The sequence below is a fragment of the Lathyrus oleraceus genome, chromosome 4 (assembly GCF_024323335.1).
Source record: "Lathyrus oleraceus cultivar Zhongwan6 chromosome 4, CAAS_Psat_ZW6_1.0, whole genome shotgun sequence".
Lineage (NCBI taxonomy): Eukaryota > Viridiplantae > Streptophyta > Magnoliopsida > Fabales > Fabaceae > Lathyrus > Lathyrus oleraceus.
The window spans coordinates 277172303-277187369 of record NC_066582.1 but is presented as its reverse complement, the minus strand read 5'-3'; the positions used below and the strand labels follow the sequence as shown (position 1 = coordinate 277187369).

The 15067-nt window shown below is 36.6% G+C and overlaps 1 protein-coding gene across 1 annotated transcript; it reads right to left on the bottom strand.

Annotated features, from left to right (window-relative positions):
* Positions 1 to 12058: 12058 nt before the first annotated feature.
* On the bottom strand, positions 12059 to 13375 carry LOC127137090 (uncharacterized). Its single transcript, XM_051063579.1, has 5 exons — positions 13166 to 13375; positions 12900 to 13042; positions 12721 to 12780; positions 12462 to 12610; positions 12059 to 12363 (listed from the first exon to the last, which is right to left on the bottom strand). The coding sequence occupies exons 1-5, from the start codon at positions 13373 to 13375 to the stop codon at positions 12059 to 12061; spliced, it is 867 nt and encodes a 288-aa protein (XP_050919536.1).
* Positions 13376 to 15067: the final 1692 nt, after the last annotated feature.

Genomic DNA, 15067 nt, shown 5'->3' with positions numbered 1-15067 from the left:
GTCGAATCTTTTTAATAACTCTTTGCAGTACTTTGATTGGTTATGAAGATGTCATCCTTCAGTTGCTTAATTTGAAGTCCAAGAAAATAATTCATCTTACCCATCATGGAAATCTCGAATTCTCCTTGCATCACTGATGAAAATTATTCACACATTTGTTTGTTTGTTGAGTCGAATATGATGTCGTCAATGTAGAGTTGAACCAATAAAGTGTTATCTTTTATTTTCTTAATAAACAAGGTTTTATCAGTTTTACCTTTTTCAAATCCCTTTTCACAAAGAAAGTTGTTGACACGATCATACCATGCTCTAGGTGCTTGCTTTAGACCATAAAGAGCTTTCCTCAACTTGAAAACATGTGAAGGATTTTTGAAGTCTTCAAAGCCCGGGGGTTGTTTGACATAGACTTCTTCATTGATGTAGCCATTCAAGAATGCGCTCTTGACATCCATTTGAAATAATTGAAAATTTAATGAACATGCATAAGCAAGTAATAAACGAATAACTTCTAACCTTGCAACCGGAGCGAATGTTTCTTCAAAGTCAACATTTTCCTCTTGATTATATCCTTGGGCCACCAATCTAGCTTTGTTCCCAACAATTATACCATTCTCATCAAGCTTGTTCTTAAACACCCATCTGGTACCTATGATGTGTTTATCACTTGGCCTAGGGACAAGTTCCCAAACTTGATTCCTTTCGAATTGGTTTAACTCTTCTTGCATAGCAATTATCCATTGGTCTTCACCTAAGGCTTCATCAACTTTTGAAGGTTCAATTTGTGAGACAAAAGCCATATTTAAACATGCATCTTTGATATTTAATCTTGTTGCAACGCCTTGACTAATATCACCAATGACTTTATCAATTGGATGATCCCGATGAGTTCTCCATTCCTTAGGTAGATCATCATTATTTGTTTTTTGCTCATCTTGATGTTTTGGTTGATCACCATTGTTTCCACTTGAAGTATCTATTTGAGGAACTTCTACAATATCATCATCATCACACAAAACAATATCCTCCTTGGAGAGGTTAGATTCATCAAAAGTAACATGCATAGATTCTTCAATTTTTAAAGTTCTTTTATTATATATTCTAAAAGCTTTACTAGTAAGAGAGTATCCAAGAAATATACCTTCGTCGGACTTCTCGTCGAACTTAGCTAAATTGTCTTTGTCATTGTTGAGGACAAAGCATTTGCACCTAAAAATGTGAAAGTAAGATATGTTTAGTTTCCTTCCTTTAAAGAGTTCATAGGGAGTCTTTTTCAGGATAGGTCTAATGATAATTCTATTACTTACATAGCATGCCGTGCTTACCGCATCCGCCCAAAAATACTTTGGAAGATTTGAGTCGCTTAGCATCGTTAGTGCAAGTTCCATAAGTGACCTATTCTTTCTCTCAACCACTCCATTTTGTTGAGGAGTCCTTGGTGCCGAGAAATTATGAAAGATTCCATGTTCTTCGCAAAACTCTTCGAAGGAGGCATTTTGGAATTCTCCACCATGGTCACTTTTTTTGGAGGCAATAGTTAGCGATTTCTCATTTTGGACTTGCTTCGCATATTTCTTGAATGCCTTGAATGCATCATTTTTCTGCACTAAGAAGAAAGTCTAAGTGTATCTAGAGAAATCATCAACAATAACGAAAGCATATACATTACCTCCGAAGCTTCTTGTTCTTGATGGACCAAATAAGTCCATATCTAACAATTATAGTGGCCTTGTAGTGGACACCACATTCTTTCATATGAAAGTTGATTTGGTTTGTTTCCCTTTTTGACATGCATCACACAGTCTATCTTTGACAAATTTTATCTTAGGCAAACCAATGACAAAATCATGCTTTATAAGTGTATTCAAATGTTCCATATGAATATGTGCGAATCTTTTATGCCACAACCATGACTCATTATTATTTACCATAAGACATTTTACTTGCAAAGATAAATCATCAAGGGAAATCATAAAAATATTATTAATTCTTGTACCTTTGAGTTTTACCTCATGAGAGACTTCATCTTCAATCAAGCATTCATCTTTGGTGAACTTGATTTTGAAGCGCTTGTCGCAAAGTTGGCTAATGCTTAGAAGATTATGCTTTAGTCCTTCGACATAAAGGACATCTTCAATGGATGTGAAAGGTGGTGCTCCAACTTTGCCTATTCCAAGAATTCTCCCTTTGTTGTTATCACCATATGTGACATAACCCTTGGCCTTCAATGCTAGATTTGAAAATTTGTTTATATCTCCCGTCATATGCTTGGAACACCCACTATCAAGATACCAAAGATTTTATGTAGTTTTCAAGCATACCTACAAAATAAAGTTACATTTTATTAGGTGCCCAAATTTCTTTGGGTCCTTCATAATTAGTGCCTTTCTTTACCCATACGTAATGCCCACTTGCTACGCTAAAGTTTCTAACATAGCATGCATTAGGTGTATGGCCAATTTGTAACACCTCAAAATTTGCCCTCCTCTCTTGGGACTAGCTTAACATATTTGCATGTCATTTTTAGGTCAGTAGGCATTGCATATTGCATATCATGTGGTTACATTGTGCAAGTCATCCTCATAAGTCTTGGTCAGAAGATAAAGAGGTCATAATGCAAGCTAGGGTTTTATGGACTGATCACTAACTGTCTGAGGATATGGTGATTCAAATAAGGGTTTGTGATTCTCAAGGAGATTGATCTTGATCTTGGTTGAAATGATACATCATCATTATCATGGTCTTGATATCATCCAAGGAGTTCCAGTGATTGATGATATACTTTGAGATTAGGGTTTTGACCACTGGTCAACCCTAATCAGTTGTATTGAGCCAATCAGGGCTTGGCAAGGAGATGGGGTCTATAGTGGATATGGGGATCATCATGTGATTATATTGAGCTTATGGAGTCTAGGGTTTCATCATTGAGCCATTTCATCAGAGAATTGGGGCTCAACTTGATCAGTGCATTGCCAAATTCATCTATCAGTGAAAAAGTCAACTGTGGTCAACTGTGCTTGATTTTATGGATTTGGAGGTGGGAGAGAGTTGGATACACTTCATTCATGTTGAAATAAGTTTCATTTGACATGTCAAAGCTCAAGAATGAAGAAAATAAAGTCAGACAAAAAGTTGCCAAAAATAGAAAGTGACTTGTAATGGAAGTTTCCAAAAATGGAAAGTTTTTCATCATAAAATTACATGTCCAAAAAGGCTTCAAATGAAATTTTGTTCAACATGAAAGTTGTAGATCTTGCTCTCACCTTTCTAAAAAGTCCAAGAACTTGAATTTCTCATGCATGGTTGGCAAGTTATGGTCCATTCATTTTCCAAAAATGCCTATAATCAAAGTGGCATAACTTTCACATGGAATGTCCAATTTGGGTGATCTTTCTTTGAGAAAACCCCATTTCACATGTACTTTCATGTTGCATAATCAAAATTCATCAAAAATGGTCAAGGCAAAAAGTCAAATTTCAAGTGGACTATTTAGCATTTTTGGTGTGAGATAGTGAATTTGAGCATTACTTGGATTTTTCACACAAGACCACTTCCAACACACTCCAAATGCTAAATGAAACTTGCCCCAACTGTCATGAGCTGTCACATTGCATTATTTGGCAAGGTCATTTTTGGACTTTCACCTAAATGCACATTAACACTAATCACTTGGTTTTTGATAATTTGGATTAACAAGGTGATTAAGGAGTGAGTATAAATCACTAATCATAATCACAATCACATTTCTCAAGAATCATAACTGAATTTCCCTCCAATTCTCTCAAATTCTCCAATTTTCATCTAACTTTTTTTCATCAATTTTGATCCAAATCTTCATCATTCTTGTTCAATCTTCGTGGATCCATGCTCTACATGTGGTATTGAAGGACTGTTTTGAAGAATTCGTGGCTAAACATTGCTGGATTTGGACTGTCACAAGCTTGCACAACAATGGAATCTTCATGATTCTTGCAATTGGTGCTGTTTCGAGCCAAGCTAGCTTCTCCATTCAACTTTCTCATCAATAAGCATCATTTGTTTTTGCTTTTCACGCCTTGAAACATCCAAATTCGCATCTGCCATCTTCAAGAGGTAAATCCTCGAATTCCTTAATTGCTTAAATTGTTAGGTGGTTTAGGAAGAGCTTTCAACATAGATCATCATGATATGAATAGTTTTTGATTTGGTTGAGTGTAATGTGAGAAATCGCGATTTGAAGTTTGGTGCTCATTTCTTTTTTGGATCGATCCCGTCGCTATGTTGAGAATTAGGTTAAATCGTTTACATATTCATGATCCTTGTTGGAAGACGGTTCTATTGATTATAAGTTTGTTGAATTTGGTGAGGATTTGATGTTCTTCATAAATCTGGAAAATCTGAAGTGTTCATAGTAAAGAACACGATGAATTGCTTGTTTGATCCTTGTTTTTCCCTTTCCATTTTGAACATGTGTTTACCGCCAGTGCCAACCAATGAAAACGCGCCATTGAACCTAATTGATACGACGCCGTTTTGGTCTGTGGTTTAAAAATTACGAACGTGCCATTATCCATCATTTAATTACATTATTTCAATTTCTTTTTCATTTTCATTTTCATTTGATCACATGATCTTGTAAAATTCATAACTAACTCATTTTTTATCCAAAATTTGTGAGGTTTTTTTCACCATGCTCCTTATGATGTGTAGAATTTAATCATGATTTTTGTGATTTTTGTGCACGTGTAAAAAATTAAAATGCCTAGGGTTTGTTTGATGGTGTCACATTTGAACATGTTTTGCCATATCTTTCATAAAATGCTGATGCTTTCAAAGAAATGGATGAAATTTTTTGTGCATATTTTGGACACTTTGATGGTGATTTTGATGTAGAGTTTGTGGTTTTTCGATACCTGGATGTTGAGATATTAATTTTTGAATAGAGGTGTGACAATTTGTGTCACACCAAGCTTGATGAACTTCATGATTTTATTTGCTGTGCTTAGGGATGTTGAATTGAGCCAATTTTGTGCATGATTGAACATATGTATGTTGAGATCACATGTGATTTTTTCTGGATTTTATTGATGGCATTTCCTATTTGATTGGAATTTTTCCCCCTGTTTGGTCATTTTGTTGACATTGTGTGACACATGTTACCATTTGATTTGTGAAATTCTGATCATTGATTGTATGAGTGTGGAATTTGACATGGGCATTGTAGACACATTATAAGTCATTATGCTTTTGATCCCATTCATTTATCATGTATTGTCACTGATTTATGATTTTTGGAAGTTGATGTTTGTTTGGATACCATGTGTTGGCTTGCTTGAACTTGTCTGAACTTCTTGATTTTCATTGACCTACTTCCTTTTGTCCAATTGAGCTGAAATTTTATGTGCTATTCATTGGATAGGTTCTGTTTAGACTTGAATTTTTGTGGAATTAATTGAATTGTTTTGGTATGCTTTTGATGGAGATAGTTCTGTTTGGTCATTTGGAGTTGCAAATTGCATGTTTGATACTATTTTGTGCATAAAATGATAATGGTGATTGATATGAGCATGGGACCAATTGAATTTGTTTCTAAATTGATTGATTGTGATTTTGGATAATTTTCACTTGCTGTTTTGGATTTTTCATCCCCTTTGGACCCTAGGCTTGGCCTAGTGGTCTAGTTTCTCATGTTTGGTTTGGATTTTCAGGTTGAAATGCAAAAGGCTTAAGGAGGAAAATTCAAGTTAATTAAGTTGACTTGTGAATTGTTTATGACTAACATTGGTTTTGTGTTGTAGGGTTTGATGCTTGAGTTTGAGCTCATGGCTTGCACTTGTGTGCATTAATTTGTGTTTGACTGTACAGATTAACATTTGCTGTTTACTGTTGGTTTGTCTGAGTACTGATGATACTTGATTGATTTCAGGTACATTAAGTCGCTTTAGTTCTTTAAGAACTTGCTTGCTGCTGCTTGGTTGTATAAACCAGTTGAGGTATACTCTCTTGTCTCCATGTAGTCTGGAAGACCTGGCTTGTTATTTAGCCAGGCAACTGTCTGAAGTCCTCCTTAAGAGGCGATGTTTGTGATTGTTTACTTTTGTGCCAAGCAGGTAAAGACCTCTATGAGGCAATTGGCGGAACCCAAGGGATACGCAATCTATCCCCCGCTATTCTGTTGAGTCTTCCCTCTGCTCACACCACTGTGTTGATGCATTGGGACATTAACCCAAGATCTTGTACATTTGTACAGTTGAGTCTGAGTCTTGAGTGTAGAAGGGTTCCTCCATTCTGAACCCACGCTCCTTTGTCTGAAGCTCTCCCTGGCCAGGGATAAGAGCTGTGAAGTCTCATCTTTACTCACCTTTCATCTGCTTCACCCTGACTCTCAATGTCAGGGTTAAGAGCGAACAATACCTTGTACAGATGACTTGCCTCGGCAGTCGAACCCTTTGTTTGAGCCCACTTCTGACTGGATATAGTGTGTGCTTTGTGAATATTTGCTTGAAATGTTTGTTTTGTTTTGTTGATGCTTGCATGCTTATTTTCCTGGATAGGATTAGCTTGCTGTTGTGCAAATAGGTAGAAACCATAACATAGGGCAATGATGCATGATAACACTAGGCTCGAGTACAGCTCCCTGGTAGTGTGTCTCCCCTTGGTTTCTGGCTAGAATTTCTTTCCCTGTTTAGGGGAACTACGTTGCCCTGATCCTCATACCAGATGAGGTACGTAGGCAGGAGGTCGTGCGAGATCTCTCCGGGCAAACCTTTTCTTTTTTTGTGTGTGTTTGTTTGACAGTTGCTAGGCTCGAGTTCCCGACTCCTTAGTAACTTATTGTTTGTTTGTTTTTGAGTGTGTGCTTGACAGTTATAGGCTCGAGTTCCCGACTCCCTATTAACTTGTTTGGTTGTTGTGTGCTTGGAAGCTGATATAAGTCCAGTGATTGGCATTCGGGTTCCAGTGTGGGTTTGTTTGGTTCGGACGCTGATATAAGTCCAGTGATTGGCATTCGGGTCCCATGTTTGCCATTTTTGTGTGGAGTCTGACATAAGTCCAGCGATTGGCAGTCGGTTTCCTGTGTGCGTTTTGTTTGGTTTGGCGTGCGTGAGCCGAACTACGGTAGCTCTGATTCTCATTCCAGATGAGATACATAGGCATAGGATGCGATATCCTATCGAGCACGTCCCCCTTTTGTCCCGAACTACGTTGACTCTGATGTTTGTGTCTGACAAACTACGTAGGACCAGGATGCGATATCCTGTCGAGTTACCTTCCTCCGTCTTCCACCTGTTTTGTTAGTATGTGTGCATGTGTGTATTCTTTGAGCAGTTTCTTTTAGCAACCTTATTTTCTTTCTTTAGAGCGTGGATCCCGTCGAGTACGACGGACGTGAGGGGTGCTAATACCTTCCCCTCGCGTAACCGACTCCCTTACCCTTTCTCTTTGGTCGCGAGACCTTGCTTTTCCCAGGTTTACTCTGAGCGTTTCCTTTCCCTCTTTTGGGATAAATAACGCACGGTGGCGGCTCTGTGTTGTTTTTGTTTTAGCCCGCCGGTTGTTTTTCGCGGATGCGACACAATTATTCCACAATAAAAACAAGTAGGTTCAAAATTGCTTCTATATCTAGGAACATAAGATTTCTTTTTAGAAAATATTTTTATTTTAGGATAGTGATGAACATTTTTTGCCTTGTTCACTTTCTCTTTGGTTGGTTGGTCATTAGCCTTAACAAAGACAGTTTTGCTTGAACTTGGCTTGGAAAATTTTGAATAACCAAGTCCACTTTTGTCATTGGAATATATTTGTTGGGCTAAGGACACCTTCCAACCCAATTTTTCCTTTTTCATACCTTTCAAGAACTCTTTTTAATTGGACCATTTGGAAAGAAAGTGATTCACAATTTTTACATACAAAATTCTGTTTTTCACTAATCATCTTTTGTTTTTCATCGTTGACATCTTTTTCAATTGTCACGATTTTTTCTTCTAAAGATAAAATTGTTTTCTTTTGAGATGATATAGTTTTATACAGAATTTTGCATTCTTCAAGAAGTTCATTTGTAGAACCTTGTGCATCACTATCAAAAAGAGAAAACTCATTACTAACCTCATCTTCTTCATCGTCGGAATGGTGCGAGGCCATTAATGCTAGATTTGCACATTCGTCGCTTTCTGATTCGGATGAAGAACTTATCTCATTATCTTCCCATGCAACATATGCCTTTTTATTCTTGAAATCCTTCTTGCCTTTAAAGCCACCTTTCTTTGAGAGTTTCAGACAATCTGGCTTTATGTGACCTTGCTTTCCACATTCATAACATGTGACTTCTTGCGTAGATATGGAAGCCTCCCTTTTCCTGAAATGTTTATTTCTTTTTGCATTAAAGGATTTGTCATTTTTATTAAAAAACTTACCAAGCCTTTTAACAAGGAGCATGAAATTTTCATCTTCCTCCGATACGCCATCATTTCTATCTTCCTTTGAATATACTTTTAAGGCAATTCCTTTGGATTTCTTCTCTTGATTTTCATGCTTTTCGAGTCTTCCAAGTTCAAGTTCATGTTTTTGGAGTTTTCCAAATAATGATGCGGACGTCATAGTGGAAAGACTTTTCTTCTCCGATATGGCTGTTACTTTTGGTTATCATTCTCTAGTCAAGGATCTAAGCACTTTAAGGTTGAGATCATCATTTGTGAAGGTCTTTCCAAGAGCGATTAAGTGATTCGGTAAGTGAACAAATCTTTTCTATAAAGCAACGATGGATTCTCCGGGTTGCATCCTGAACATTTCGTATTGTTGACTCAATGTATTTAATCTGGATATTTTGACTTCAGTGGTTCCTTTGTGAGTCTCCACCAAGGTATCCCATATTTTTTTCGCAGATTTGCATTGAGATATACGGAAGAACTCGTCCATACTTAATGCACTTTGAAGAATGTTGATGGCCTTCTTTTCATTAAGTATTTTCTTCTTCTCGTCTTCATCATGCGAACTTTTGATCTTTGGGGTGCCAACACCATTGATCACACTTTATGGATTATGCGGACCATTTTCAACGGTTTCCCAGATACCATCTCCTTGTGCTTCTAAATGTGCTTTCATGCGAATTTTCCAGAAATCGAAATATTCGCCAGAAAATAGAGGTGGTTTGTTACTACTACCTCCATCTTTAAAAACTGGGTTTACGCTTGCAGAAGCCATTGTCTGGATCTGTGGAGCAAGTTACCAAAATCTGCTCTGATACCAATTGTTAGTTGCGTAGCGCCTAAGAGGAGGGGGGTGTGAATTAGGATCTTTGAACACTTTTTCCGGTTTATGAAAAACTTTGTTCTTTCTTTTCTAGTTATGTTAAGCGATGAACGGTAAAGTGCGGAAAGATAAAGAACACGAAGAAATATCATTGTTCCCCTCACAGATCGAGAGTACTCCAGTCCCCTTTCAACATGAAAGAGATTTCACTATTTGTTATGACTTGTACACGACAGCCACATTCACCAAGAACAACCTCTTGTGATTCACCAAGTTGATATGAGAACAATCCTCTCAAACTCAACTCTCTTGCTTCCAACAATCCTGGACAGCAAGGTGTTTACAAAACACACAATCTTATTTTTCAACAATTCTAAAAATAAGATATGGATTACAACAATGGATTGAATGTAAAGTTTGCAGTATAATGATCACTCAAAGTGATATATCAATTTGCTTGATCTTCTCTTCCAATGAAAATAACTCACAACACAAAGATATTAGATTGCTTAAGAATTTTCTGTTTTGAATGATATGAAAATATGCAGAAAAATCTTGAATGAAGATTTAAAACAATAAGTGTGAATTCTAAAAATCTAAGAGATTGATTGGAAGAGGTTAAATTTGAATTTGAAAGATCATGTATTTATATGCACATAACACCTCAAATGAAACATGGTAATGTTCTGAAAGAATCATAAACAATTGTCAAAGATGAAATGAAAAGATTCCATGAAATGGTGCATGAAGAGGTGTATGAACAACCACTGATTTTTCAGAAACGCACAGAGGTAAATCGATTTACATAATGGGTAAATCGATCACCCAATTGCAACGTTTAAAATTTTTCAAAATCTTTCAGTGGTAAATCGATTTACCTAGTTAAAAAACTTAACATTTCGCTTTTGGAAATGTAATGCTCCAGTGATAAATCGATTTCCCTAAGTGGTAAATCGATTTACCTAAGTGAAAAAATTAATTTTTGCTTTTAAAAAATATGTAAGCTTTAGTGGTAAATCGATTTCCCTTATAGGTAAATCAATTTACCCAGTTTGAAAATGAAAAATATGATTCTAAGATATTTTCTATGCACTATGAAAAGTTATGCAATAGCCATATGATTACTTGAGCATCTAAGACTTTAGTGAAGGTAAGTATTCTCATTATACCTTCTTGAAATGAAAAGCTTAACTTCTTGAATCAAGATGCTTTATCATAGAATAAGATCTTTGCCTTCTTGTTGCTTGGAGTTTTGTCTTCATCAAAATCATTCATCATAAAGAAGCTTGACTTCACAGTAACTTGTATAATTCATTTCCATTTCCTTGCCTTGTATTGTGTGGATTCATCCCCCCATCCCGTGAGCATGTAATAGCTTAGGTTTATTTTCTTTAGTAGTTCATCATGCATGCTAATTAAAAACATAAAAACAAACGATAAAACAAAGCGTTTAAAAAAACAAAAGGTACTTGATTTAACGTCAAGTTGTTTTCCAAATAGAATTCACACCATTGTAACGCGAGTGCTTGCTCCAACGTCAAGTATCTCCCATCCATTCCATGATCCATGATCCACATCTCTTCTCCATTATCTTCTCAATCTCATTATATCTCTCTCACCTCCATTCTTCACACACTTTTTCATAATGAATCCAAACACTTGATCCAATGTTAAGTGCCTTTTGCAAAATAATTTCATAACAAACTAGAGTACAAAAATGGGGTGTACGTGCTTGTACATAACATTCAAGTACTTGGGTTGTTGGTCGTACCTAGCTTGAGGACCCAAAACCTGACTTCCCCCCTTAAACATCTAATGATTCAAACAAGTTAGATCTAGGTTCTATGAGGGAGAAAAAGGGTAGTTAGGATACCATTGTCCTCTCGACTCCCAAGTATTCTGATTGTTGGTCGTACTTAGTCAAGGGTTAGATACTTATCTCCCTCTAAGTTCCAATGATTAGACTTGCCAAACTCTTTTCACAATTCAAATTTCTTTTGGAAGAAAAATAGTGGTTAGGATAACATTGTCCTATAAACTCCCAAGTTTTTGGATTGTTGACTATACCTAGTCAAGGGTCTGATACTTGTCTCCGTACATAAAATTAACCCCAACAAATCAAATGTCTTTTGCTTCATTATACTCTTTAAAACCTTTCAAAAAGAACATGTTACTTTCGTTCTACCGTGAATGACGCTTAAGCCTCCATGTGTGAGCAAGTAATGTTTAACTGCTAGAGTGTGATCCAAGCACATCCACTTATGGAAAACAAGCAAATACCCCTCTCCCATGACAGAGTATACAATCAAGTGAATAGTAGCACGCGTACGTCAATACCGTTCAGTAAAAACAACCTAACAAAAACTCCGTTTGTGAGCCGAACTCCGGAGCTCTGACTCCCTCATTGCACGTATGAGTATACATAGGCACAAGGGCCTAAATCCTTTGCGAGCACACTAAATTAAAACTTGTTTTATCTCTCATCTTATCCTTATTCATCTAATTTCACCGATAGCAAGCAACATTCAGATAAACAACACCCATTCACATTGATACAAGCAAGTGGTTCCCATCGAGTACCATAGATGTGATGGGTGCTAATACCTTCCCCTTGCATAACCGACTTCCGAATCTGCTCTTGGTTGCGAGACCATTCTCATTTGGGGTTTTATCACTATTTTCACTTTCCTTTGGAATAAATAAAATCTGGTGGAGACTCTGTATTTTTCGCGGTGCAACACTCTTCATTGTTGATAGAGTCTTTATCATCACTTTCATTATAACCTTCTTCATTTGTCTCTTCTTCACCTATTCCATCACCTTTCAAACTTTCTTATTCTTTAGACAAGGCCTTTATCAACATTTTAATCTTGCTTTTCCGCTTAGTATAACTTTTGATAGTTTCATCCAAGGTCTTGCAGGAATCTTTTAGCTCAGCAAGGATGCATGTTCTAGTAGTAGGACTATAAGATGTTTGTGTAGATGTCAAGACAATGTATGGAACATGTTTCCCAGTGAACAACCTAAAATGTAATGAGAGAGGAGGGTCTCTTTTGTAGATATTGTCAGAACTGATTAGGATACTTGAGTGTTGACTCAGGATAACCCCACATATCAATGGGGGAAAAGCTATTGGATCTTCACAACATAAGAGGCAACATGACTCATAGTTTGATCAAAGACATAGGATCCAAAATCAAAACTTGACTTGGCCCCTACAATATAAATAAACTTACCTAGACCTGTAGCAATGCTGAAGGTGTCATTGGTAGGAACCCAATTAGCAGCTTCAATTCTGTGAAGTACAACATACTTCACACTCAAGGCACTTGCGAACAACTTCCCTTTCCTTGGCCATTCCTTTACTTGTTTAGTAGTAATCTCTCTACATATAACAATGTCAGAGACTTCTACTTAGCTTGTTCTTCTTCATTTCTACCCAAAAACCTATTTATTATTTCAAGTGAAAAATCCACACATCTTCCTCTGACATACACTTTTCTAAAATCCTTGCTCCTCTTGTTATCACATTCTTTAGAGTGTTCACAATGAATTCTTTAACAAGAATTTCATAACACTTTCCAAATCCAGTTACAGTTTTCATTAATCCAACCTCTTGAATCAGACTCATTACCTCTTTGCATTCAAAAGCATCTTTGCCAAGTTCCCTTTACAGTGCCAATATTCTTTGATAAACAAATTTCCATTTTTCAACATTCTCCACAGAGTGAAAGGAGATGTTGTCAATTGGAACTTCAGGAATATTTGCTGGAATCTTCTTCACATATACTTGCTTTCTGGAAGTAGAAACGATGTCCTGAACATTGTGCTCGACATCATGGTCAGAATCACTAGATTAAGAAGGAACTTCCTTCCTCTTAAGGTATTTCTTCTTAGAATTAAGAGTAACAACATTGCTTCATCTTTTTGTAGGGCCAACACTAGCTCTTTTCCTAAGAGATTTAAAGGGCATGTTTGAGGATTCAATAGCTTGACCTTTTCTGTTCTTCGATCTTTTATCTATTCCTGGAGCAAGTCTTTGGCCGATGGGTACATCATCAGAGTCCAAATCCTCTATATTTACTATGTCAATGGATTGATCCTTTTTCTCAACAGTATTTTCATCTTTATCAGTCAGATCATAAGTCATCCCTTTCGACCCCTCTTTTCTTTCGATTTTTCAGGAGACAGAGTTGATACAATCACATCAGGTTTATCCAGGTGGTTCCAATAGTGTTATCAGGTTGGGCCAAGGATGCGGATACATCCGGCACAACATTAGTCTTGGGTTTAATACACGAATATTCTTTGGTCTACGTCGTCTCTGTCTACAACAATCATGTTGGATTTACTTAAGGTAGTAACAAACCTAGATCTATGACTAGTTTTAGAGGCTTCAAGATCTTCCATAACATTTAGCATAACAAGACAATCTTTAGAAACACCAACATTAGGTTCAACACTAATGGGATCAAGATACAAACTAATCATAGAATATGGTTTCTTAACAGCAGTAGTGGGTTCAAGAGTTTTTACATTTTTAGCATTCATGGATGGAGAGGAAGATGTACTTACTTTAGAGGGCTTGCCTTTCCTTGAAGTAGATATTCTAGCCTTCCTTATAGGGGTTCCATGGACAAGAGCTATCAAGAGGGGAGCGACATCAGTAATGACATCAGAGAGATCTATCTCAGTATCGACATTTTTAGGATTCAATTTCTCCTTGAGGAGTTGAGATAGAAAGTTGATACATTTCGGAGATGTTAAATATGGACTACAAATAGAAGATAGATAGATGAAAGTGACTGAGAATAGGGCTGAGAGAGAAAATAAAGAAGGTCGTGTGAATGGTGTTTATAGAATAGCTAGGATGACACGTTGGGAAAATAAGGAAAATTTGTAATGATATTCCTTGAGTTTTGTGCACCATTAAGTGGAAGGAAGGGAAAATTTGATTTCTATATCTCCAGATCAGTAATTGCTATAAATCTTCAAGCATGCAAATGCCCAATTCTCCCCTTAATTTTTCAAACTGATTTGCATCTAAGGCTTTAGTAAAAATATCTTCCAATTGTTTCTCAGTGGTTACATGCTCCAGAGTGACAATTTTGTCTTCAATAAGATCCCTAATAAAATGATGACAGATATCAATATGTTTAGTTCTGCTATGCTGAATAGGATCCTTTGAAATGTTAATATTGTTGGTGTAAGCCCTAGAGGCCAATACTTTTGGTACTTGTATCGAATTATTTATTAATAATAAAAGGCTTTTTCTTTATTATGGTTGATTAATAAAGTCCCTGGAATAGATAGTCCATTTAATGTATTAAGTGTGACTTAATCATGAGAGCACATTGAACATAAGGACATTATTCTTAAAGTATCCGTAGTCGAACTTTAGTGTGAAGTGGGATAACATTAAAGCATTAAGACTATTATGTTTGTAGACTGATGATCACATCTCATGGATCATGGATAAAGAGTTATCAAGTCTTAAACATAGGTATGAATATTAGGAGTAATATTTATACCGGATTTACCCGCTATGAGAATACTATATAGAAAGTTATGCAAAGTGTCATAAGTTATTCTCATGGTGATAATGGTGTATACCACCCTTCGACCTGAAACCACTATGGACCCTAGATGTAGAGTCGAGTGCCTTATTGCTGATCAAACGTTATTCGTAATTGGATGACCATAAAGACAGTTGATGGGTACTCACGACGCATGCTAAGGGACATGAGTGATCTAGATGGAATATGCCCATCCTGCGTAATAGGATAAATGTCTATGGGCCCAATATTGAACTGGACAAGGATGACACGGTCTATGCCTTGTG

Coding starts and splice junctions, on each gene's coding strand:
- LOC127137090 (XM_051063579.1), bottom strand. CDS start 13,375: ATGACTTATGATCTGACTGATAAAGATGAAAATACTGTTGAGAAAAAG. Junction 12,781..12,899: donor TATCAAAGAATATTGGCACT/GTAAAGGGAACT, acceptor TTCTTGTTAAAG/AATTCATTGTGAACACTCTA. Junction 12,611..12,720: donor AGCAAGGATTTTAGAAAAGT/GTATGTCAGAGG, acceptor TGTTATATGTAG/AGAGATTACTACTAAACAAG.